We start from the raw sequence: 27181 nt of genomic DNA on the forward strand, positions 1-27181 counted from the left end.
ATTTTTGTAGCTAGATTTTGTATAATATTTATTTCTTATCAAATTATTTAGAGTAACTATAAACGGTACTAAGATTTTTAGGTATCTACTTTTCTAGCTTATACCGAAAAAAAAAGGTAAGTATAGCCCGACCAGGAACATAAAAACCCTCGCCATGTTGCGGAAAACTAATGGTACTAATTTCTTTTAATGGCAACAGTAACTAAAAACTTCATTGACATGTCACCTTGCATGTCAGTCTATTGCTGTCAAAGTGTAAACAAACTTTATTTTAAATGTGTGTAATTGATTTTGTGAATTAAATTGCTAAAATCTTTTTATAGTCGTGAAAGAAAAGTGGTTCACAATGTGTTAAAGTATTTGTCGAAGAGAAATATTAAGGGTTCGGACAATATTTTCATTGAATAATGTTTCCGACAAAGGTTGTCAAATTGACTGACATGTTTATCGCATAGTACAGTCCACTATGAAAATTAGCTGTGGTTTGTTTCAACTACCTATTTTAAAAATTTTGTCACTTTCTAAGTGTTGAATTTTATGGAATTGGGAAAGAAGTACCGAGTTGGAAGCGTTCATGAGCAAACATTGCAGTTGAATATTCAAGTTCTGAATTTGATTATTGATGAATAATAAAATAAATCCTACTAGCTCGATTGATAGTTTCATTTAATTTATTTAAACAAGGTTACCTATACTAATATTCTTTCGTTAATTTATGAAAATATCAAATTAGCCCGTAATCGTGAATCCTGGTACATAAAGTTAGCCTATTAATTTAACACAGGTACGACTGTACTCAGTGTTGCACTATCAAATGCAATTGACGCGCCTCTATGCCAGGGTTTTTATGTTCCTGGTCAGGCTATACATACAAAATTACCTAGGTTTAGCATGACGAAATTATTCTTTATAAATAAGTACACAGGTAAGAAGATGAGAGGGAAAATGGAAAAAATTAAGTTTGTTCTTAAAATTTTAATTGTTCAATTTACGATTATCATTATTTATTTTTTACCAGTCAATACAATAATATAAAATGTTACGAAAATGTCAAGAATTAGTAATTTATCACAATTGAGCATAATGTTGAGTTAAGTAAGTACATCATAAAACAAGATTCAAACTTAAGTATTTAATTTTCTAAAAATACATATGTAGTCTTTTGATCAGTGAAATTTTCATATTACAATTCGCAGTTTTATATGCGAATAATAAAAAAAATCTTGCGCTTCTAGACAATGCATCGAACAAAGTAGATTCGTGTTTGGTTCGTTGTGCTACAGTTATAAAATCGACGAATCGGAAATCTATAATGCACGTCACATTGTCAAGAGATTTTTGTTAGCACCTGGTCTGCACAATGTCTTATTTCTATAAAAGGAATCTCAAAAATTATTGCTATTAACAGCGCCATCTAGGCTATAAGGAATGACCAACTTAGGCGAGGGGCGCCTAATACGGCAAGAGAGGCGCTAAATAAGGCAAAAGGCACCTAATAACGACATGTAAAATATACTACAAGACTTATTTAAGGTTTTTTATCCATCCATCATTTTTACAACAAACCTACCAACAATATCTTAAGTTTTTCGCGATGAATGTAAAAAAAATATTAAAGTATGTGGCACTTGTATAAGTTTATAGATGAATAGGAAATTGAGGAAATTCCTCAATGATTTTTAAACAGTGACTTCTTTTTATGGTAAAAACAATGTATTTTGACACAACAAATCCCATTCAACTAATGTTCATCATTACTAATGTTCTTATAATGTTCATAATATTCCTCGTTATTTGATCAATAGCTGCAATTTTGATACTGGCTATTTGTACTTAATTTGTACCTCCTATAACTTAAAATGCATAAGTACGAGTTTACATTTTATTTCTTACATAATATTCTTACTAAGTACACCAATACAATTTTAGAGAGTTGCATGTGGTCCCGCTAGAGAGCATGACTCGCCGACCCTATAAGAATAGGTCGTTTCATCCACGAATAATTTTTGGTCGAGAGAAGCGCGGGGTGCGGGGAGTTTGATCCGAGCAATCCGAGCGTCATTATTGTAGTGTGCGTGTGCACTTATGGATAATTTAGCGTGTATCGATAACACTCAAACATTAGCGGAAGAATGGTGGGGCGCGTCTTCGTAGATGAAACTATCTATATCTCTCAAACCGGTAGAGTTAACTGCGCACCTGGCAGCCATGACGTCACATCAACGCTTTAGTACGGACGGGGTGAATGAGGTGTGCGGGTAAGTGGGATGGAGAGTCGCATTCCAGCAAGGTGCGCAGTGCTCGATCAGGCTGTACAAACCATTTTATTACTTAGACTACCTACTCGCTAAGACGAGCCTTGATCCAAGGCAAGAACTTTGCAATATCAGTGAACACGACGTAATGTGACGGGTCACAGCGGTACTCGTTCTGCCTGGCAACCGAGAGGGAGACCAGCCCTCTGAGGTACCAGAGCCCGTTGATCTTGAACACCATCCCTCCGCCACTGTCGCCGTTGCACACCGATGTACCTGGTAAAACACATTAATTTAATAATTAGGGTATTAGATTAGGCTAAAGTCCGGTCGCTGAGCACGTAGAATTTCGTCCAATGACCCTTAGCTACCCGTCCTTATCGCTCGCGCTTAATCGCTTAGTCACGACTGTGCAGGATGGGTAGTTTGGGGTCATTGGACGAATTTCTACCGACCGGACTTTAGGCAATGACAGTTTAACTTTCCCCCGGGACAAACTTGACCTTCACTAGTTGGGTTTTTATTGGCGGTCAAGCTGTAGATCCTGGCTACACAGGAGTTGCAGCGGTGGGAACGAGAGGTGGGAATAGTCCCGTGTAAGATTGGGCTATTAGGGTTTGAACAATTGAAAAAGTTACAGGTACCCAGCTTCTGGCCCTTTAAGTCAGATTTTTTTGGGTTAGATCGTTTAACTTAGCTCCTTAAAAAAGCGACCGCAGCGCTTGCGAGTTAGGCTGTTATCCATTCCTTATAGGCTGGGTACCGGATTTCTTATAGGCTGATTTCATCATCATCATCATCATTTCAGCCATAGGACGTCGTCCACTGCTGAACATAGGCCTCCCCCAATGCTTTCCATGTTGATCGGTTGGTAGCGGCCTGAGTCCAGCGCTTCCCTGCTACCTTTACGAAAGCGTATTTAGGCACCATAGATTCTAAGATTGAGAGAAAGATAGAATGTGCTTTTGTGATAATTAGTTTGATCGTTGGGCGATTACAATAATTTTCATTGTTTTGTTAACTCGAATTAACTTCTATCTCATGCAAAAGATTATTAAATTGTGTTTTAGTGCCATGCAATCCTACGTGCAGACCTATCACCTATTCATAACATTGGATCCAAGCTCTTAGTGGTTACTTAGTTAATTAATTTGTAAGTAATTATAGTAAGATTCTGTGTTAAGTTATTATGCTCAGCTCAGTGCCCTTCGATTGCTTATTGATGCTTAGGTGTGTTAATTTAATTAATTGTTCATAACAAACGGCATACTTGTTATTCTTCCGGTTCGTTCATCGTAGGTTCCTGCAAGTATACCCGTTTTTATAAGGAAAATATTAACATTAGAGATGAAACGGATATCCGGTAACTATCCGGTAGGCCGGATATCCGGCCTAAATTTACTATCCGGCCGGATACCGGATAGTAACTCACTATCCGGCCGGATACAGGATATTAAAAAACTACGACAATTTCCTATTAATAAAATGAAATGAATTAATCTTTGAGGTAAATGTCAATAAAATGGCTTATAATAATGACGGCTTTTATTTAAAGTCCAAAATGTTACAAAATCTTTTTCTGGGCTATTCACTCTAATGACGAATACATAAATAGTTAATATCTGTTAATGTCGAAATATTGCCAAATAAAATAGGCGGTCTTTTTTTCACTGATGATCTGATGACATGATGCAGTTCAATCAAATTACACAGCAAGTAAACTAATTTAATTTTCGCTATTCAATTACACACTCACGATGGCAACTCACGATGGCAAATCGCCCGAATAGATCTACCCCCTAGACAAGTGGCAAAATCTGCCTAATAGCCGGATTCGATTTTCGAAAAGTGTGACTAGTCTAGTCTACTAATAGACCCACTGATCGCGTTCGAAGTACCTGTGCGGCCCTAAACTCGTCACGACATGCAACGAGACAATTGGCCAACTATCCGGCTGCCGGATATCCGGCTATCCGGCCTAGCAGCTGGCCGGATATCCGGTATCCGGTATCCGGCCAAACCACTATCCGTTTCATCTCTAATTAACATTAATAATAATAATGCCATTAAATTATAATATTCGCACGCTAGATTGTTCGAGTACCTTGTATTATAAAGGCCAGCCTTGAAATCGTGACTTCTTCTATAAAAGAATAAACGAATTTTATATCCACTCTACTATACTATAGGAAGGTAGGTGTAGGTAATGTTATCAATAATTATAATAATTTATATGAATTATATGTACACTCTCATCGAAACAGCAATAAAAGTACGTTGAATACTCGTAGCTCAGGGGCTCGCACACGGTATACTTAAGTACCTAGGCAATTTACAAATTAATGCAAGGGGGCAAATGTTTGATTAAATAAATGAGTTACCAGAGGATGAGTGTGTCAATGTAAAGAGACAACACCATTAAATAGGTTTGTACAACCCGGCCCAGTTAACTGCGCACCTGGCGGCAGTGACGTCACATCGACGCTCTGGTACGAACGGGGCGAACGCGGGTGAGTGCATTTAATGCGCAGGTAACTCGATCGGGTTGTATGTAGGTACTAAGCAATAAAGTAATTGGTCTAAAAGGCTTCAGACCCCTCCAACAAAAGATTGACGCCCGTATTCACAAACATTACTATGAGGTCTCACAGTGCGAGTGGACGCACAGGGTGACACATCAATCACAAGCTCTATTCAACGCTGTGCGTTCCATTTGCTGCTTCACTTAGGCAAGCATCGTTTGTGAATACGGGCGTTAGTCTATTTTCGTGTGCCTAACATGTCTTAGAACCTGTCTTCATCATCATCATCATTTCAGCCACAGGACGTCTACTGCTGAACATAGGCCTCCCCCAATGACTTCCACATCGCACGGTTGGTAGCGGCCTGCATCCAGCGCCTTCCTGCTACCTTTATCAGATTGTCGGTCCACCTTGTGGGTGGACAGGGTAGGTGGACCTGTCTTACCGTTTCTATATCCAGCGCAGTACGTATACTCCGAGGTGAACTGCACGAAGAATTCGCTGTAGGATCTGATGCAGGTCTCGGTTTTCACCACGGGCATTTCCACCAGGCTCAGCTCTTCAGTCGCTACGCCTGTCTCGTCGAAACCCCATCCTACCACCTGGAAGGTTTTGGGAAATATTAAGCAGCTGATTCCGAATTAGATTCGCTGTTATTTATTTTGTACTTAAGCTTATACATAACTGTGTCTGTGAAGCAATTTCTTAGTTAAAACTCTCACGAATGTCGTTTATTTTCTACAATTAGTTAGGCTTTTATAAAGCGCTGTTACACGTTTAACCCACCACTGATTAAGTAAGGACAATAAATGGGCCATTCCTGCAATGAGAATGTTCACACCCCCTATTATAATAGGGGGTAGTCCCACTGCTATGCAAGTAGTCCCACAGTGGGTCTACAGGGTAATAGGGGTCACTGCCTAGGCCATTGGTTCCCAAACTTATTTGAGACGCGCCCCCTTTCGACCATACAAGAAATTCCGCGCCCCCCCCTCCTCCAGTCAAGATTAGTATCGCAGTCTGGCATGCATTCTCTCAGCTGTCGCTGGTTTTTTATACTAAGTACACAGTAGGCCCGCGCCCCCCACTTTGGGAACCAATGGCCTAGGCCATCTGAACTCACCGATCCTCTTTTCCCGACGATGGTATTTAGGCTGGTGTCGCTGTCAGGCCAGAGGCACACCGGCCGCACCCAGTCGGTGAAGAAAACCGGTTCCCGGAGCACCAGGATGGCCAGATCCATCTGGTACGACGAGCCGTTGTACTCAGGGTACTTGTGGATATGAGACACCTGCAACAAAGTCAAAGCATTTATGTCAAACCATTTAATGTGCCTATGTTGGCATGGGCTAGTGTCGGCTCGTGAACCTACCCATTTACCTAACACCCTGTATAGCATGCATGCAGCCCTCCAAAAAATTTGCAATACCTAAACTAGGTTACTAAGTTTTAAGCACTGTATTTAGTTATAAGACCTTATGTAGGTACCTACACTTAGTGAGCAAATAAATGAATATGAATATAGCTTTTATTATATTGTGCTTTTATTCAGTACTTACGCCCCATTTCCAGGGCGCTTTCTTTAATATTTATGTGCAGGTAATTATTGTGTCATTTACTGACATGGTTTCTAAGACCTTTGTTGCTAACACTTTTATAGGCTACTAGCGGCCGCTCGCGACTTCGTACGCGTGGATCCCATTTTACTTTTCGTAAAATCCTTTCTTAGCGGATGCCTAGGTCATAACATCTACCTGCATGCCAAATTTCAGCCCGATCCGTCCAGTGGTTTGGGCTGTGCGTTGATAGATCACTATGTCAGTCAGTCAGTCACCTTTAAGTTACATATGTTTAGATTACTCACAAGCCTGATCTGTACCCCTTCAACCGACGTCCTCAGGTTGTGTTTACCCAAGTAGACTGTTAGTGTGTTCTTGTCGGTGAGCCTGTTGGATCCTTTCTGGGTGACGCAGTGGGCAGCCGTCACGATGTGGCGATCCGACACCAGGGTGCCCCCACAGATGTACTTGTTATCCACTGTCTGGAGGGAGATAAATAAATAAATATAACGGATCGATGTTTCCAGAACATTATAAGATATAGCAATGAGTTTAATTTTTCTATAACAATCTAAGTAAGTAGGTAGATTGATAAGCTTAGTGCTTTATTTCCTATTCTTTATTCTTCGCCTCGACGGCAGCTTATCTACCGCTGTGCAGTGTGTTACCTACTGTGTTTCTTGAGTGAGGAACAAGCGCGTTCTCTTCGGCGTTGATATCATCAAAGACGAGAGGAGGTACCTACTTGTCAGACAAATCAAATGGGCCCAAACTCGACAGGGTTGCATCGTTTCATTACAGAATTCCTTCCGGCTTCATCATCAGACCAGCTTACCTCAACCTAATGCAAGGTCATCCGAACATGTGTATGCAAAATTTTAGCTCGATTGGTGGTCAAGAAATGGGTGTAACTAATTCAATTTGTAAGATTTGAACAACTACCATCGGCAACAGTGTTAACTATCCATTGCCTGTCATGTCGTCTCGTTCTATCGCAAAGAAATGCCATTTGATGAGAGCAAAACGGAAATGGATAGTTAAGAGTGTGGCCGTGTGTAGGTACATAAGAAACTAATATTATCTCTCAATATCTTACGAGAATACTTAAAAAAAGATACTCCTACCTGGGTCTGGTATAAGGCCACTTGCCAGGGCCACTGGCCTTCGTAGGTCGGGACACCATTGACGATCAGCGGGTTCAGGATTTTAGGGTTCTGCTTCACCACTGAACCGCACTGCACCTGCGAAAACAGAAAGTACGTGGTCATCAGGGCATCCTTCAAAAAAGAGCAGCCTACATGATAAACCTTGTTCTTAGAAGCTCCAGTGACATTCTGCGAGTTGTAGTTAGTAGATTAAACTGTCCTTTATGAACGTCATCAACATCGTCATCAGAAAAATAAGAAAAAGAGCAGCCTCAACGCAAAGCTACTTATTACTTTTGGAAACTCCAATGACATTCTGCGATTTACTTAAAACTCCAATACGAATTTCGGGTTTTTTAATTATCGTCAGACATAATTTTTGATGAGTCAGTAAATGTTAATGATCATTAATACATTTTCTGTAACTACGTATTATTGCTATTTAGAAGGTTCCGATAGTGGTTCCATAATATTGAGGAATGGGACTACCTACATTTGAATTTGGTAGAGGTACCTACCTACTTGTTATTTATTATGAATCATAGGTATCTAAATCCCTATGTAGGTACCTATTTGTAACTCAAGTTCTAAAATTAAACTTTGTTTTGTCTGATCTTTGTAATTCATAAATAATAAATCGTAATGTAGAGCTCCATCTCAGAAGTCGAACCGGATTCTCCATAATTATATTTAAATTGCTACATACCGGTTTGTGCGGGGCTTTACCGCGTTATGGCCTTATGATTTGGACGATTAACAATATAGCATGTAACTGCCTTTTGGGTATTTTAACTTTCTTTCATAGTTATATGAGACTAGCGGCCACCGACTTCGTACGCGTGGATCCCGTTTTACCCCCTTAGGGGTTGAATTTTGCAAAATCCCGTCTTAGTGAGCACCTACCTACGTTCTAAAATGAACCCCCATGCAAAATTTGAGACTCTTAGCACTTGTAGTTTCTGATATTTCGTGATGAGTGAGTGACTCAGTGACCTTTCGCTTTTAAATACTATATAATATCGATTTACTTTTAAAGCTACAACGGAATTCGCACCAAATATCATCTCTTTCTATTATAGTTTCTTTAAATTATAGTTTACCTGTTTGTTGTTGTTCCCTTCTTCGAACGTCGGAGGTCTGGACGTGGGCCTTCCAGGCACGAAGACCACCGGCAGACCACCCCCGAAGCCTCCACCTCCTTTCTCTTGGCTGAAAGAAGTTCTAAAATTAGTACGAGATATAGAGTGATGCCAACTAATGCGCTGAGTTCGAAACTCAGTATCAACTCGACGTACAAAATCTTTAGTTCTACGCAAGCAATGTAAACTGTTTACATTATGACGTCTGCAGCAATGTGCTCTGTTTTTGGGCATATTTCTGCGACACCGGCTCCGCCCCCTTGTCACATCTCCCTCTAGTTTCTGTGATCAGTGGTACATACGCTATTTACGGGGAGGGTCATTTTGTGACGGTCAAAAACATCAACAAAAAATGTCGTCGGTCAGCAAGACTTCTGATTTTTTTTTTACCCTGTCACGTCATAAGTCATGTCAATGTCATACCTCAAGAACTGGCTGAGTTAAGCGCTAGATCTATAGTGTCCACTATCTAACTAAATAGGTACCTAATAAAACACTGATGATGATAATGATGTTTAAAATAATGTTGATGATGATTAGGATAGCAAGGTCTTTGTTCAGCAGTGGCTATCTTTCAGTTAAAGGGACGATGATGATTACCTGTCATCTGCTTCCGTGGTGGTTCCTGGACGTCTGGGAGGCCAATCCACGATCTTGATGCCGTTGGAGGTGTCTTGACCACCAGCTCTGGAGCAAGCAAAATGTTTCAAAACGGTGATAAAGGTTTTTAAGGCTGGGTTGCATCATCTTACTTTAACTTTTATAAACGTCAAGATTATGTGAAACTTCATACAAAAACACCAGTTATCGTTAAAGTTAGGTGGTGAAACTCAGCCTTATTAGAGCTACTCTTCGTTATCGTTTTTTAAACATAGATACATTAAAATCAACTAATTGAACTATGTCTTATAGTAAAATTACTAGGAACTTAGAATCTTCCTTATCCGTAGATAAATGATACCTACATTTATTACCTAATACCATTTTCTCTATTAATGTGATGATAATAAAGTAATCAAAATGCCATTAAGAAAATTTCATATCAATATTTATTTACAAAAAATCAAGAGTTTTATTTAATTACCTACAGAAAGGAAAATTTTAGATTGTATACCATAAATTAAGATGATCTTCATTTGTTTACCATTTCATTATTTTTTTAAAGGAAATTGGCTACCGAGTCTGTCTGGACAGTATGTACAGTCGCGGAATGAAAAGGTTCGTCACCTTAGTGTCGGTTTTCGCTTGCACTAGGTACTGTGAGAGTCAAACCTGCCAACATAACAGTGCAAGAAACAGTGCTGCTAACATTTAAATAAATATGACGTTGCAGCGTTGCTAACGAAGGTTTTGCTTGTTTATTTTTCTATCCCATCAGTGCAATGCAATGATGACATTGACCAATTGACAATAGTTTTTTTTATTTAAAAGAAATAATAATGGCAGTTTGAACCAACAAGAAGGTTTTAGTTTATCAATCATAATAATCTACTTGACAAGATAAATCGTCAAACAACTTTGATCTGAATAATTTTGAACTTTACTGACGAACAGTTAAAGATTATTTTCTCTAACTCAAGATTATTCTGTAACATAGTTTCAAAAGGTAATATGTGCTCGCGATTCGTTGAAGGAATCAATTTGAAAACTGACGAACCTTTTCATTCCGTGACTGAACATACACTGTACTTTTTGAAATTTCAGCACGATCTTTTACGAATAATAAGCGACACTGATTAAAACTGGTAGTTACTTACATATCAACAGGGTTGGGACTACCACCAGAAGGTGGTCTGTACACCGGGTGTTCTTGCGCCCAGTCTGTCACAGGTCTCTCCGTGACGGGTCTCTGCGTGACAACCCTTTCTGTTGTTCTGTCTGGAACAGGCCTGGTGGGCGCTTTGGTGGGCTTCGGCGTAGCCCAGTTAGTGTCTGGAGTGACTGGTGAGCGTATATCCGCATTGCAGATCTCCCTGCCATTCAGTCTGATGGTCTTAAGCTTGGGGGTAGGGTTGAGTATGTTGTATTGGACGAAGAACCGCACAGCCACCGCTGGGCCAGGGTGAATCATCATGTCGCTGTTCTCCACTTTGAAGTCCTTGTTGTCTGACGTCGAGACGTCGCCGATCCAATTCTGAAAGAGGCATGTTGCTTTATTTTTGGTGAGCTCTTTTATTGAAGAGGAAGAGTTATTTTAATCTGATAGTGAAGTTAAAGCTATAGGAATTTATGATGCATGACTGTCTGGTTAAACAATAAGTCTGAGTAGGTACCCTAAGTTTTATCAAAATACTTAGTTTAAAAACCATTTTGTTCGTTAATTAAGTGAAGATAAATAAACATTTAAAAAATAAAAACATCATTATTTTAAAATGTAAACTTATTGTTTTTGTGACCTGTACAAAGGTTTGCCTCCGAAACCTATTACAGGTTCCAGCTCCTCACTGTTTGGGTTATATTTTACTTTGTACACGTGGAGTGTGGACGCCGTTCTACCCCCTCATGGATGGAGTTTCGTTAAAAAATAATAACATCATTATTTTAAAATGTAAACTTTATTGTTTTTGTGACCTGTACAGCAAAGGTTTGCCTCCGAAACCTATTACAGGTTCCAGCTCCTCACTGTTTGGGTTATATTTTACTTTGTACACGTGGACGCCGTTCTACCCCCTCATGGATGGAGTTTCGAAAATCCGTTCTACACCCAATAAGGAATCTCTACCACATGTTTGTAGGGGTTATAGTTTCTGAGATTGTCTTTGGTTGGTTAGTTTTACTCAAAGTTAAGAGCGTTGTAGCAAAAAGTTGGCGTTCGAATTTTAGGTTTTTATTGCTTGACGTCGCGTAGTGAGTGCGCAAACTGCATTTATCTGTACAATTTCAACGCTGCGTCGACTAAACGATCTTAATCCGTAGTTGTATCGTACCTAAGACAGTACATCATACAATTTACCTATTTGATTTTTTCTCAGATCAGACTTTTAGCAAAATCAAGTTACGTAATTAATGTATTTTTTACACTAGTAAATCCCGCGACAAGTTTTTAATCTTTAAATTGAGTAAAGTAATAAGTTGATGGGTTTGAAAGAATTTATGTTTTATTTTATTCTTTTTACAGCATCAAAAGCTTGTTTATGAAAAATATTTACTATTTAAATTTTACTTTTGACTTTTTAGTTTTTATGATGCGGGATGGAAAAATTAAAATTTATTCTGATTTTGTGACATAAATATGGATAGGTTATTTGCACATAAATATGGATAGGTTAAATAAATAGAATGAAATGTATGAAAACGAGCGTGCCATTTTTTAAACGTTATCTATAATATCTGTGTCCATCAAAGAGCTCGTAACTATACATCGTAAGCGCCATTCAAATTATTATCTAAAAGTTAATAATAAACATTTAGTTTTTGTAAATCTAAACAAGTCAGGAAATCAAAGAGGTAATAAATACTGATATCATTGTGATTTTATAGAATTTATTATTATAAACCACGGTCGTATAATGCTAAAAAATCAGAGGTAACTTTAAGATTTTTATCCATAGAGCAAAATTTATCTAATCGTGTTTTTAAACAGTTATCCCATTAGGTACACATGCGTTCTGTAATACAAACCCATCAAAAACAATACTTGTCAAAAAACCAAGTCTCACTACTCAGTTGTTCTACGGTAAAAAGTTGTGAGATCCATGTAATACCAAGTTCAGTCCAGGAAATCATTAACGTTTTACATAAATACTAGCTTTCCGCCCGCGGCTTCGCCCGCGTGGAATTTTGTCTGTCACAGAAAAACAATATCGCGCGCGTATTTACTCACCGTTTAAACCTACCCTGGACTACGACAAACATTTTAAAACCAAAATCAGCTCAATCGGCCCAGCCGTTCTCGAGTTATAATCAGACTAACGAACATCAATTCATTTTTATTTATATAGATAGATAGATGTTATAGCTAGCGGCCGCCCGCGACTTCGTACGCGTGGATCCCGTTTTATCCCCTTCATCTATCTTAAGCGGATTAGATTTTTTTCATACAAATGTTTTTTCCCGCTAACTCCCGTTCCCGTAGGAATTTTGCAATATCCTGTTGTAACTAAGTTTTAAATTTACTAAGGTACTTGCATGTCAAATTTCAAGCGTATATCTTACGCAGTTTAGATTTTTTCATACATATATTTTTTCCCGCTAACTCCCGCTCCCGTGGGAATTTTGCGATATCCTGTTGTACCTAAGCTTTAAGTTTACTAAGGTACCTGCACACCAAATTTCAAGCGTCTAACTTAAGCGGTTTAGATTTTTCATACAAAAGGATTTTTCCGCTAATTCCCGTTCCTGTGGGAATTTCGGGAATTCCTTTCTTAGTGCACCTCTACGGTACCTAAACTACGTCCCTTCCAAATTTCAAGTGCCTACGTTTAGCCGTTTAGGCTGTGCGTTGATCTGTCAGTCAGTCAGTCAGTTTCTCCTTTTATATATTTAGATATTGACTTGGCCATCGCATGAAAACACGTGTAAATTAAATTATTTAGTGCGAAATGAAACGAAATTTTGCATGCCTGTGTAGACATCCAAAATTTCAGCTCAATGGGAAAACGGGAAGTAAGTAAATTTTAAGTTGCAAGATTTTACAACTCCAGATGTCAATGAAAATAAAAGCTTGTAGATAGCTTTACAAAGAAAAGAAAGATTTATGAAGAAAATAAAAAGTACTGTCTACAATACATTTGTTAGGCCGTGTTGCACCGTCTTACTTTAACATTGACATCAAATATTTTGGATGTCAAAAATCTGTCTCACATTTTAAAACACCGGTTATTGACAGTTAGGGTCAAAGTTAGGTGGTGCATCTCAGCCTTAGTGTATTTTAATTAAATTTAATACAAATAAGGATGACGAAAATAATCGATAAGTGATCTCACTCGAATATTTCTTATACTAGGTATACAAGATGTCGAACAAATGGTTACTTACTGAAAAAGTGCTTCATGAGACCTAGCAAACGGCATCAATAATATGTTTAAGAACGAACTGAATCTATTCAAAAATCCTATATTATAATTTCCAGCTTTCATACATTTAATACAGTTACAAACAAACACGAAATCAATGGTTTCTGAGAATTCTGAGTGCCTTAATGCCGTCCCCTTTATCTGTTTATTTAGTATTTATTAATTAGTATCTCTTGATGATATTGTAGCAAGTTAAACCTAAAATCATGTTTTCCGTAAATAATTTAAATAAGAATGCAATTTACGAGTTTGTTGTTTGATTATTATATATTACTCAATTAAAAATTTAAATTTAAAAAATTAACACTTCTAATATGTTAGGTATGGCTGGCGGCATACATTTAGTATGAAATTCGGAAACATTGAATTTTCGCATAGATCCAGTTTATTCTTTGACCTATTTATAGTTATTGTTTTAAAGAGCTCATGAAGCACTTACAGGAACAGTAAACAGTTTCTCGATATCTTGTATAATTAAAAATCAAGTGAAATCACTTATCGTTTCCACCCTGTACCTATACTTTTAAAAATAAACTCATTTTATACGTTCATTTGTATATAAGTATCTACAATACAAATACCTAACCAACTTAGTTGACGATTTATAAAACTATTTGTCTGAGTGTCATCGAGCGACCGCTGATGGATTTGCCATTTACCTGACCTACCCCTTTATTACTAAACGTTTAATATCAGATTAATAGTTACGCACCAATTTCTTTCATTCAGTCGTCAGTAATTGAACTTTCGGAAAAACATGACGAAGCGTTGTGTGACCATACAGACGTTATTCAACTTTTATTAGTAAGGAAGAGTATATTTTATGTTGGTAGAAACACAATAGCATAGACTAATGTTTTGACACCCTGTTAAAATTTTTATTAGTCATTTATTTTTTCCTGACCAAACAGATACCATAATAATATCTTTTATCTATTCTACCCATATTCTGTAAGTAAAATAATAAAAAGTTTAAAAAGAAAGAAATTACAAGTCCGATTTACTTAAACAAATAAATTAAAAATACTTGCGGATCAAAAGTACTCAATCATACTACAATTTACGAAAAAATCACGCGTGACGCATATACGTCAGTGGGCAGTCAACTGACATAGACCCGGCGTCTACGAGTGCCAAAGCACGACTGATTTATGCCATTTGATGCACCCGATTTTATAGTATTTTCAAATTAATTTTTCATTTGAAGATTGAAGATAGATATTTTTTCTTTTTCACACAATAATAGTACTATGTTTCTTCTTAAGTATAAAGTAGTTTATGTTGCCAAATGACTTTTAGATTATGAGATGTGACCTGTTTTCTTGCAGTAATTTTCTCGAATTTTGACTATCTTAGACATGATAAAAATGCATTTTAATGAATTAAACATCAAAATTTTCTCAATACACTTTCTTCTTCAGGGTATGCTTGTTCTAATGAATACATTCTATCTTCTTACTTAGAAATAAATTTGTTGTAATATTAGTTCAAAGTTGTGCCTTCGCGAGTTACCTGGAAATCGGGCTTTCGAAATTCGCTGTTTTCGTAGGCAAAAATCCAATTTGAACGATATTTTGTCAATAGACATTCCGTAAAAACGTATGATAATTACGATGATATAAGTCAAAAGAAGCTATAACAATAAATTATATGACTAAAATCATTTCGAAATCTGCCAAATTCTCGATTTCTGCATGAAAAATGTGACAACGCTCTTAAAAAATTACCCCAAGGATGTCTGCCTTGCCATCGAGCACGATGTTCAGCCATAACCCATGGAGAGTGCTATCGGTGGACAGGTTGACGACACCATACCACCTGTTCTTCTCGGCGCCCAGTGGTTCGTACATGAACACATTGGGACAGGGTGATATTGGCACGTCCTGCTCGAAGCTGGGGACAGCCAGCGCGACGATCAGGAGGCAGGTTATGTGTCTAATCTGGAAAGAATATGTTAGATCAGCTTGGATGCGCGCCGTGACAAAATCTTATCGATTAAGACAGATGTATGAGCAAAATCGATAAAATGGCGTGATAGAAGCTTATTGCGGCGCGCATTCTACATAGAGGTAGTGCGATTGACTAATCCCCGAACTAAATGTTGTTGAGGGAAAGATCGTGGGTTCGATGCCCACCTCAGGCAGTTCGATTTTTTCAAGCTATTTATAAATAGCTAATAGTCCTGTGCTGTGAGGTTGCTGGCGGTTTATAAATAAACCTGTATACAGGTAATAACTACAGGGTGTACGATGAACTAGAAAAGTAGTTTTATTTACATTATCTTTGTCAATAATAAATAATAATTTCCCAGAAATCGTTACATTGAATTCTTTTATTCTTTACCTAATCGTAGGGAGTTGATAACTTAGTAATTACATTAGAGTATTTCTCAAAAAAAATGTACATTTTGAAAAAAATAAGTGTGCTTTGAAACAGTTCAAAAGTTTTATATTTATAAATCATCACACAAAAAAAACACACACACAATTTTGAAGGATGAATATTAATCTTTAAGATAACGAATAATTATAGCTATAATCCTACTTATTACCAAATATTTAGATATTTTAAAAATAGTCCTTTTATACAAAAACCTGTTTGCCACCCTAGCTTTTTCATGTATTTTTGTTTCATAAAATGCGATACGTAACTAAATTATTGTAAATTTCTTTGTATTATCGTTCTACAGTAATCGCAGTTTCTGTATCAAATTGATTTTCTATGGGGTGTCATAATGAATTGGCAATTTAAAGCAAAAAACAAAATGAGTCGCTCTCATTTACTATTTCGTTATTTACTCTTTAGTTACGATTTATTTCTACTTTCCCATGGTTTCTGAACAATTCCGTATTTATTTTACACGGACAACAATAGCTGCACTCTGAATGGCTGTTGGCCTGACGTCTCCGCCATAACATCTATCGCGAAAATTAGTGAAAACGTGTGTGTTTTGTGGGATTACTTTTTCGTAACAGGTAGTAAAATCAGCGATTTTATATAGAACGGTAAGTCTTCATTTAACCATTTTTTGTAATAGGTACGTGTGGTACGAACATTTAGTAAGCTTTTATATTTGCTGTAACAAATTTTATCAAAAAAATACTTGTTTCTGATCTCAATTTGTCTAATATTTCGTTACGTTTTTTACGAATTTCGTTACGTTACGAAAAAGTACAACATAATGCTGAGTGTATACTGTTATTACCTGACTAAGCATAGTAATATTCACTACTTAATTTATTTCAAAAAATATAGAGTGTTAATAACAAAAGGATTGGATACTATCTGCTTTACAGAAGTGCCACCAGCAAAAAATTATTAAATCATTTAGATTACGTTTTTATGTGATTACTTCTTTTGTTTTTTTAGGAATGCTGCCAAAAACCAATGCCGAAAGGCAAAAAGCTTACAGAGAACGACTCAAAATGGATAAACATGATGAAACAAAAATAATTTTATTAAAATAGTATGAATGATTACTCCCTTATTTTATTTCTAACCCCTTAATATTACCCCGTATTTGGGTGCATATAGGTGTACCAGAATCTCATGGCAAATGGGGAAAATAAACTTTGTTGAGTGCAATACTGGGGAAATTGGATTAAACGATCTTGATACTGTTTAATTTTTTATTTATGACTTTAATATTAATGAACATGAAGTACGAATGCCTACCTATACATTTTAGATTATGTATGAAGAATGTTGTTATACATCGGGTTTTTAACATTTATACATGTCTTGAAAAATAAGTAAACCGTATATTACTGTAAATAATTGTATTATGTATCATACTTATAACTTATCACTTCATTCAGAACTAGACGTTTTCTAGGAACTCCACTTGCAATTCTTGATTCTTCTTCAATAGATGATCAAGTTAAAGAGGTATTTATACAGAGTGGAATTTTGTAATGCCACCTGAAGGGAAAGTACTCTTAATACTGTAGATAGAAAAATTTGCTGAAAGAAAATTCCTTTATTTTCGAAAAAAAAAAAGAGAGCTACACTAAAAGATTTTCGAATTTTTTTCGAAAATTCACTACTATACCATACAATTTTCTGTAACATTATTAAAATATCAAAATATTTCACTCCAACTTACTGTCAACTTAACGACGCGCTTTAAAATCAAAGATTGACTTTGAATTATGCCTTATTTTACAATACACATTGAAAACAATATGATTTGCTTGAGGTTTTTCGACTTTTTCACAAAAATAACAAATAGGCATGAAGAGATTACAACATTTCTGCAGCGGCTGACAGATTTCTTGATTTACTTTGACAGGTGACAATAAAGCCATAGACAATTGCCATATGAAAAACACACTTTTCCAATATTTTTATTTGCCATGAGATTCTGGTACACCTATACTTACAAATATTTCGAATTGAATAAATGAAGAGCATTCACAATATTTCGCCAATGTATAACAAGCCTTATGGCCTTACTATTTCGTTACTACCGTTTCGTTACGTACATTTTTTTTTGAGAAATACTCATTAGTAATTTAACCATTTATTTTACGACAAAAATAAAATAGAAAAACGGGATCCACGCGTACGAAGTCGCGGGCGGCCGCTAGTTTTAATATAAGAATGCTGTTATGCCTTGGTACCTCGCATGTAACCGTATGATGTCAATTGCGTACAAAAATAACTTTGCAACCCGTAAAGCCGGTTGTCGGTCATTCTCCGGATCTGGATTATTTTGTTGATTACCCCGACCTTTTTTATTTTTGAATTTAGAGTAAGTTTAGGTAAAACATTTCAAAATAGACATTATTACGAGCATATTTTTTATATTGGCCCATCTGTAGCAAGCAGTTATAAAAAGTTATGCGACATCAAAATTTTCATGGTCGGGGTAATCAAAGTTGGGAGTCAGAGTAATCAAAAATAAAACAAAATATTATATTTTCTAAGGTTTTTTTTAAGTTATGGTAAAATAAATGTTATTATAACTAGCCATTTGTTATTTTGATGTATAAACGACAATATTATAAAGTTTCAACAAAATCTGTTAAGTAGTTGTTGCGTAAAAGAGTAAGAAACATACATATACATTATACATATAATATTAGTGACTCAATGTCCTATGTCTCCTATATGGGACAGAAGGCGTCCACAACAGTCCTCCATCGCATTCGGTCTTGAGCTTCGCGTTTGATCTCGCTCCAAGTCTTAACAGTGCGCCGCTATGTTTTTTTGGCGCGACCACGTTTGCATTTTCCCTGGGGGTTCCAATCTAGAGCCTGCTTGGGGATGTGATCGGGGTCCCTTCGGAGAGTGTGGCCGATCCAGTTCCACTTGCAGCGTTTATTCTGCTGAACGATCGGTATTTCGTGGCAGCGTTCCAAAAGTTCGTCGTTTGAAGATTTTGGAGAATTCGGCGAAGACAGCGGCTGAAGAAGATCTGCAGCTGGTGCGAGATAACCCTAGTGACCTTCCACGTTTCACGCCCGCCCATAGAGCAGAACTGGTTTGACGTTGGACCCGAATATTTTGATCTTACTTGGGTCAATTTCGGTGACTGCCATACGGCTCGAAGTTGTGCAAAGGTAGCTCTGGCCTTGGCAATGCGCGAAGTGATGTCCTCTTCGGTACCTCCAGGCTCTGAAACGATGCTCCCGAGGTAAGTGAAATTGTGGACTCGTTGGACATCCTCTGCACCAACGGTGTGCAATTCCTCACTCCAGATCGCATCTCTTGGGTCTTCCGGTACTGATACCCTTGCTTTACCCTTTTTTGGGCACAATAATTAGAAGCCCCTTATGCCAGTCGTCCGGGACTTCCTCTTCCATCCAGATGTTTTCGGAGACAGGTATCAGGACGTAAACGACGGAGTTTACATCGGCTTACAGCATTTCAGCGGTGATAAGGTCGAGTCCAGGGGTCTTGCCAATTTTGAGGGATAATATTATGTATTAATAGGAGATAGGATTTCATTTTAGTAAAGGGTAATTTTGCTTATTAAACGTTATTTGGTTAATCATTCATTAGTAAAATTACAGTATTATTGATTACTCGGTGACAAAAGTCGGGGTAATCAAGGTCGGGGTAGTCAAAAAATTAAGGTTTATCCTGAGTCCTGCTCAATCTGTAAGTTGAATCCCATATGTTTTAATACACAAAAATGCTGTTACATGGACCATTATTCCTGTACATTCTCAAGAACTTTCCATGTAAAGAAACCTAAAAAAACAGGATAGAGTAAATCAATCGTGCACTGAACCAAGGTCGGGGTAATCATATTCTTATCTCGATAACTCCGAAATCCTGCGACGAGTTGCATTAACGATCACCTCGGCACGCAGGCCACCACTAAAGGTTCACGGGAGAGGATAGAGCTCGTTTCTAAATTGCGTAGCTAGGGACGTAGGCGCACATTAGCGACGTGTTGGGGTAATCACGGTTAACGCCTGGACACAACTTCAAATAGTTATTTTACAAAACCTTTTAGTGTTATAGTTATATCGTATTTAATTTATCAATGTTTATTTAATCAGTAATCGATTACATAAGCATTGAAAGCGGTAATAATATCGGATTAATTTATACGAGCAAATTTATTCTGAAATCGGGAGCGCGGACACGTCGTGGTAATCAATTTTTGACGACTTACGATTTTTTTTAAATTACTTAATTAACTATTATTAACTATCTCTGTGGTTTAACAACAAGAACCAAAGTAATACTATTAGATAAAAATATTTGTTACTAAAATATTATGATATTCGGGTACTTTTTGGCCCCGGACACGTGATTTTCTTGGCCGGTGGAATGACCCTTGTACGCAGGTCGTCTGCCTGGGGTAGGACTATAAGCAGCTGGCAAAGGTTGTTTTAAACTGGGCTAGATTAGAGGTGGGCGCCACGCCGGCGCGCCGCCGCCGCCGCGAATTTTTTCACGCCGCCGCCGCCGACGACCAGCTGTCGGCGCGCCGATACTGATACTGTACAAACTATTTGCAATTTATTCCTCTCCTATAGGTACTGTACTAATTTGTGTTTCAAACGCAGAAAAACTATTTTTTTATCGAGTTGAGCGGCTATTCTAGTTCAATAAAGTCCTAGTATCACTGCGACCGTTACCGATCTATTGTGATCGCCGCTATTTTCCTTACAGTTTGCCTCCGAGTCCTGCATCCATTAGGAATTGCAGTATCTTTTGGGGGGCGATATTTTTTACATCTTGTGGGCTTAGGATGTGTTTGCCCAGGTGTAAGCTTAGCTTGCGCATCAAAGGTCCGCAGTCCGTGAGAATGTGTAGTGGCGTTTCATCTGCCTCTTGGCACATCCTGCACGTTCTTGATTTGGACAGTCCCATAGTGGACAAGTGCTTGTTTAAGCTGCAGTGTCCAGTGAAGGCTCGAACTAAGATGCGCATTTTGATCTTACTCAGTCCTATGATCTGCTTAGAGCATTTTCGATCATAGGCTTTTATAAGAGCTTTAGAATGAGTTAATCCTGGCGTGTCTGACCATGTCTTAAAGGATTTGTTTAAATAGATGTTCTCCAGGGTCATTCGAGCGAGACTTTTGGGAATGCCACAAAAGGGTTCTGGACCATATTGTGTTCCCTCCGCTCCCGCTCTGGCCAGTTCGTTGGCATTTTCACTGTCCACGATTCCCGCGTGACCTGGAACTCATCTCAGCGTTACTCTGTTACGTTTTCCTAGGGTATTCAGCCGACTCATGCAGTTTTCTACCAACTTTGAGGTGATTAAGTTGAAGTTTAAGGCCATCAGCGCGGCCTGTAAATTTGTGGTTGGCATAATTTTTTCGCAGGTTAGCTTCCGCACATTCAATAATGGCGTAGACTTCTGCCTAAAAGATAGAGGCAAATTTACCCAGGATTTGAGATAGCCTAAGCTTCGGCTGCTCTCCATACACGTCAAAGCCTACGTTAGGGCCCATTTTTGACCAATCAGTAAACCATATAACAGAAGAACTAACTATAATATTTATTCTTTAATGCCATATAAATTGGTACACAAAGCGAACTTAATGCCGTTGATATACTAATAAATTGATTGAGTAACTTAATACTAACTATATTAACAGTTAATCAAGTACATTATTCAAGTTACTGCTTGGTCTAGTAAATAATTGATCGCGAGAGGCGCCGTTCCCTCTTGCTGTCAAGAAAAAAATCCCTGCCTTCGTCTGGCAGATAACCCACACTATTGGACTATTCTTTAAGCGAATCACTCACACAGAGATTGGCAAATATGTCTCGGAATGCAAATAGGAACCACAACCTCTGGAAGGCAACAAAATACCTCCCTCAAAGTGTTCTCCGCTTATTAGGTCCGGTTACAAGACTACATGAGTGCGAACTGACAAGAAAAATCTCAGACCTTTGCTACATTACAAGCCGGTTTATTTAAATCCATTGACACGGATAATCCAAAAAATTTACAATTCAATCAAAAAAATAAGATCAAGCATTGGACTTGATCCGATACTTGCAGCTATGCCTGCCTTTGATTCCTACTGATGATGATGATTCATCTGACCGATTTCGGTCATGGTGACTATTGGTGACCACTTCGATTTAGCTGTCTTAGCGGCACTGGTGCGCCCGAAGATGGCTTACATAGCCGATCTTCGCGGTACCTAAACTCCTCGCACATTGAGAGTAATTACCCGCCGCCAACATAATTATAGTGAATGGCGGCAGATGGACGGCATTTACATCATCGCGTTTTGCGTTGAGTTCAGTTGTGCGCTGCTCGTTGAATTCGCGGACTCGCCTCTACACAACACAATCTCCCGCCATTCTAGGCGCTGTGCTGCCAAACCTTCCCATTGTGATTTCAGAGGGCTCATTTTGCATCTTTTCGTATGCTGCTTCTGGACATCTTTGTACTTGACTATCTGAGGAGTTGACCGCCATATTTTCGCTTACCCTCCTCAAGTTCAAAGTAGAAGATTGATTCCTACTACGCTAATAATTGCGGACGAAAGACGCAGGAGGACAAAGTGACTGACATAGCCCACAGAATCGCTAAAATCAAGTGGCAGTGGGTGGGGCCCATATCTCGTAGAGCTGATGGCCGCTGGCAGTAAAGTTTTTGAGTGGCAACCACGAGCCGGAAGACGTAGCGTGGGCAGGCTTCCCACTAGGTGGACCGATGATTTGGGGAAGGTCGCAGGAAGTGCCTGGATGCGAGCGGCGCAGGACGTCTTTCGGCTGAAACGAAAGAACTAACGCTAAGAGAGATAGCTAAGCTAAAGAAATAGCCAAAATGGACCCTCGTAAAGAACTTGCATTTGATCTGATCACCATGAAGTCCATGGTTTTGACAATGACCACACTGAGTGAGAAGAACCTCGTAAGTCGCCTCGCCTCTTAACTTTGGAAATGATCCATAAGGCTGGCATGTCGCCTAACGAATTCTCTTATCGCTCAATTAATCTGACATTTGTATTGTTAAAATTATGGAAAAGGATCATTCTTGCTCGTTTATTCCCTTGCCTAAGTATGACCCATGTAATATAGTATACCCGACTATAAATTTTGGCAGAAACCATACAAACCATATTCAGTACAATTTTTGGAAAAGAAAGAATCCTGTACGTCTGCTTTCGCTGCGGTTTCAGCTGGGTTTATTATAAAGGACTACTCTATGACATTAAAAAGTACCTTCTAGCACACTTCTACTACCTGCTGATGGATTCTTATCTCAGTGACAGACAGTTTTAAATCAAACTCGGTGACAAAATCTTATCTTTTTAGCTGCAGAGCTGGAGTAGCCCAGGACTCTGTACTTGGTCCGATACTCTATAACATCTACTAGTAAAGTAGCCCAGACACCAGAAAGCTGTAGCATTCCTCAAATGTAACTGTAATCTTAAAATGACTAGACTGCAAAGTCAGCTGCTTGGCTGACCAAGTGGCGCATGTAATTAAGCCCCGAAGTCTCACCATATTATCATTTAAGACGTGAAACTTATCCTCCGGCCAATCTAGACCTCGACAAATTGCTGCAATCAACCTGCATTAAAATCCTGGACCGTAGGATGACATGGAAAGACCATAAATATAAATAAAACAGAACTGAATATTCCACCGACAGTCAGCTAATCCAACATTAACTATGTGCCTCCAAAGAGCTCAAAAATACATGTTAAGGGCACTTTTATCGGCACATTGGTACGCTCGCCTTTAGGAAATTCATGAGAACCTGATCTCAGCCAAACCCGCTATCCAAAAATCAAAGTATCTATGATCAAGAGAGCTAATTTATTAGGGTAAACCACTCTAGTGGCTCAAACCCCAACCAACTGCAAATCACCTGATTAGTCTTGAGGACAGATACTAAAAAAGCAGATTTAAAAAAAATTGCTAATTAACAAAGGTCAAACAAGGTCACGCCGCCGACGCCGCCGCCGCCGAGGTCAAAAAGTCGGCGCGCCGCCGCCGGCCAATTTTATATCGGCGCCCACCTCTAGGCTAGATCCCAGTTATGGACATTGTATTTAAATTTACCTTTCTGGGACGAATATGCGAATCAGGTCTCCTCAAAAGAAGAAAAAGTATTGAAATCCATACTAACTAATAATAATATAAAAATGCGAGTGTAGTCTTTATGGAGGTAAAAAAGCGGGCGAAGCCGCGGGCAAAAGATAGTTTATTACTTATACAAAATTGTGCACAACAATATGCGTGTGTTTTGAACATATTAAATCTCAAAGTTTCATAGTAAAGGTTGACCTTATTGTCTTGTTAGGTACAAGTAAACAATTCCCGACAATAGTTGATGCGATAAGCATGAACTATTGACACTAGATAAAATTATTTTATATATTGGTTACTATTTTGTTTATTCCAGACTACAGTGTTGGATGGAATTTGAATGGAATATAATAGAATAGAATTATTTATTCGCTAAGTTTAGTGCAAACAGCTATTTCGACCCTATTCTATTATTATGACAGTTTAACTTTCTTCACGGGACAAACTTGACCTTCACTGGTTGTGTTTTCTTCTGGGTTTTACAACTCTCTCTCAGAAATTCGCGAAATAGTAGAAAGTTTTATGGAAATGACATTCAAAACAAAATTAATTAATTAATCGAAGATACCCGGAAAAGCAGAGTTAAGACAAAGCTATTTAATAGTTAAGTTACTATTAATCTGATCTGCGATTCTGGTAAATAAAAAACCGCAAACCGCCAAAGGTCAGCAAGTCGCTAATTTCCTACACGGAGTGAGACATCTTGATGCAAACTTTATTTAGTGAGAATGTAAGGGATATACCACACTACGCGTTTGTTGAAAGTTTTAGCCTAAGCGCAGACCACCGACTTATAGTTGGGCGATAGTTGGGTCGGGCTGATAATCAGTATGGATAGATGAAAGTGCGCACACTACACCGATTTGCTATCGGCCGATTCCTTATACAAATTAGAATCGGACCCAACTATCGGCCAACTAAAAGGGCTTAGGTGCCTTTTTTGATTGACAATGGATCGAATCATGTCAATAATGAATTTTAAGATCGGTCCAGGCTGTTGTGCGTAAAAAAAATCCCTGGTCACATAAATATCGCTGAAAAAGACAATTTGACGAAAGGCGTAGTTAAAGCTGCAAAATAAGATTCGTTCTAGCTTTGATGAATGACAAATGAAATTACAAATGATATCGTGAACAACTGGCGTCTTAGGTCACTATTGTTAGTATATCAAAATATACGAGATTAAAATAGGCATTCTTACTGGGCAGGTAGGTAATGTCCTACAACCCTAGACTGCATCTCACTTAGTATTAAGTACTTAATCACACTTGATGCGATCAATACCTACTAGCCTTTGGCTGCGTAAAATAATAATTTATTGTTATTCCAATTGCGTAATACTGGCTGTAAATAATTCTCATTCGTGTCCGAACTCATAGAGTAGCATTAATTACGCTTACAACTACATACGTAGTGTGGTTAACGCCTAATGATTGGCTCAATATTTTCCTTGTTTGTTGATACAGGTATGTGTTAATTTGATGTCAAATGATGTCGAACTAACGGCCTTTTGACTGGCAAAAGTAGATTAAAAAGAAGTTTTGTTTACTGTTATTGTGGCCAGTGGCAAAGCTTTCGAATTGAGCTTTTTGTCGCCTTATTGCAGGTATTTTATGAGAGAGAAATCAGGATTTTACCTATATGGTAATTGATGACGAGTAAATTGATCAATGAAGAACAAGAATCACAACAATACAGGGTGGAAACGATAAGTGACTCACTCGATTGTTTCTAAACTATACAAGGTATCGAAAAATTGGTTACTGATCCTGAAAGCGCTTCACGAGCTCTATCAGACTATATCAATTATATGTTACAGAATAAACTGGACCTTTCCGAAAATGCAATATTTTCAGCTTCCATACATTTAGTAAAGCCACACACTTATCTTTTCCACCCTGTATAATGTAGGAATTCAAGTTCTTAGATCGTGACGTTATCTTGGCTCTTGGCATAATAGTTTTAGTAATTAGTTATATACGCTAACATAACTGCAATTTAGCATAGAGCCCTTTTAAGTAGGTACTACTCATCATCATAACTTTTACGGCCGTATTCACAAACGATGCTTGCTTAAGTGAAGCAGCAAATCGAACGCACAGCGTTGAGTAGAGCTCTGTGATTGGCTCGTGTCACCCTGAGCGTCCACGCGCACTGTGAGACCTCATAGTAGGTAATTTTTGTGAATACGGGCGTTGTTTAATAATATTGTCAGATAGACAGTTACTTAGCTAGTTAGCACACGGTTAGAACACTTGTCTATCATATTCTTTTGTTTTGTTTAAAAATGGTAGTTTCTGAGGGTAATCTCGATTCAATCAATTCAAGCTTGGGGCAAAATCTGTCGTCGTGGAATTTGTATAACTTAGTTCAATAAATAATAAGATGTGCGTTTTACTAACTTCTAGTAGACAACAAACTCTTTTATAGTCAAGTTTTGTTGTCGATAGATTTAAAGAAGCCCTTAATGACCCTTGCCAAATAGGTACGTAGTCTTAAAGTGGTTTCCAAAAAGCAATAAAAATTATATATTTTTCGTCGCCTTTTCCTGTTGATCTTCAACAAAATCCGGAACAAAAATCAACCAATGGCATTGCAACCAACCGGTTACTACACTACCTCACTCACAGAATAAAGCACTCACAGTCACTATAAAAATTAAATAAAACTCAACACTTAGGTGATTACACGCACTAATGCTTACCATTGTAGGAAAAACACAAAACTATAGCAATTAATTGTTCGCTGTGCGCGAGTCGACATGCGCACGCGGCGCTCGATACTTCGCGAATGACAACTTGACTTACAAGATGATTATTAAAGATAAGGTCAAGTTTACGATGTAATTGAGTTGAGATCAGAAACGTCATTAGCAGGTTTACTTAATTCTTAATGTGTGATACCTACTTACTCACCAGATAGAAATTTTAATGGGTAAATAAAAGACAATAGGGATGATGACTGGGTAATGAAATGGAAATTGTATTTAGTCCGTCAGACAGATAATAAAAAAAATTTGG

General features: G+C 38.0%; 2 protein-coding genes across 3 annotated transcripts in view; one reads left to right on the forward strand and one right to left on the reverse strand.

Annotated features, from left to right (window-relative positions):
- The window catches only part of LOC135082122 (ceramide synthase 5-like), a 240778-nt gene that overhangs the window by 118839 nt on the left and 94758 nt on the right, over positions 1 to 27181 (forward strand). The window lies entirely within an intron of this gene.
- LOC135082120 (serine protease 44-like) lies at positions 970 to 26953 on the reverse strand. 2 transcript variants are annotated; one of them, XM_063976869.1, is made up of 11 exons: positions 26866 to 26953; positions 15363 to 15575; positions 10378 to 10754; positions 9221 to 9307; positions 8582 to 8690; positions 7461 to 7577; positions 6642 to 6818; positions 5901 to 6068; positions 5223 to 5379; positions 3526 to 3558; positions 970 to 2531 (listed from the first exon to the last, which is right to left on the reverse strand). In XM_063976869.1, the coding sequence occupies exons 1-11, from the start codon at positions 26866 to 26868 to the stop codon at positions 2341 to 2343; spliced, it is 1632 nt and encodes a 543-aa protein (XP_063832939.1). In that variant the 5' UTR covers positions 26869 to 26953; the 3' UTR covers positions 970 to 2340. The 2 variants fall into 2 exon arrangements, with proteins under 2 accessions (XP_063832939.1, XP_063832940.1); XM_063976870.1 differs by lacking the exon at positions 3526 to 3558.

Source organism: Ostrinia nubilalis, chromosome 21, assembly GCF_963855985.1.
Source record: "Ostrinia nubilalis chromosome 21, ilOstNubi1.1, whole genome shotgun sequence".
Taxonomy (NCBI): Eukaryota; Metazoa; Arthropoda; class Insecta; order Lepidoptera; family Crambidae; genus Ostrinia; species Ostrinia nubilalis.

Excerpts from the sequence above, each read along its gene's own strand:
- LOC135082120 (XM_063976869.1), bottom strand. Across the intron at positions 8,691-9,220 it reads ACCACGGAAGCAGATGACAG|CCAAGAGAAAGGAGGTGGAG; the intron begins GTAATCATCATC and ends AACTTCTTTCAG. Across the intron at positions 7,578-8,581 it reads AAGGGAACAACAACAAACAG|GTGCAGTGCGGTTCAGTGGT; the intron begins GTAAACTATAAT and ends CTGTTTTCGCAG.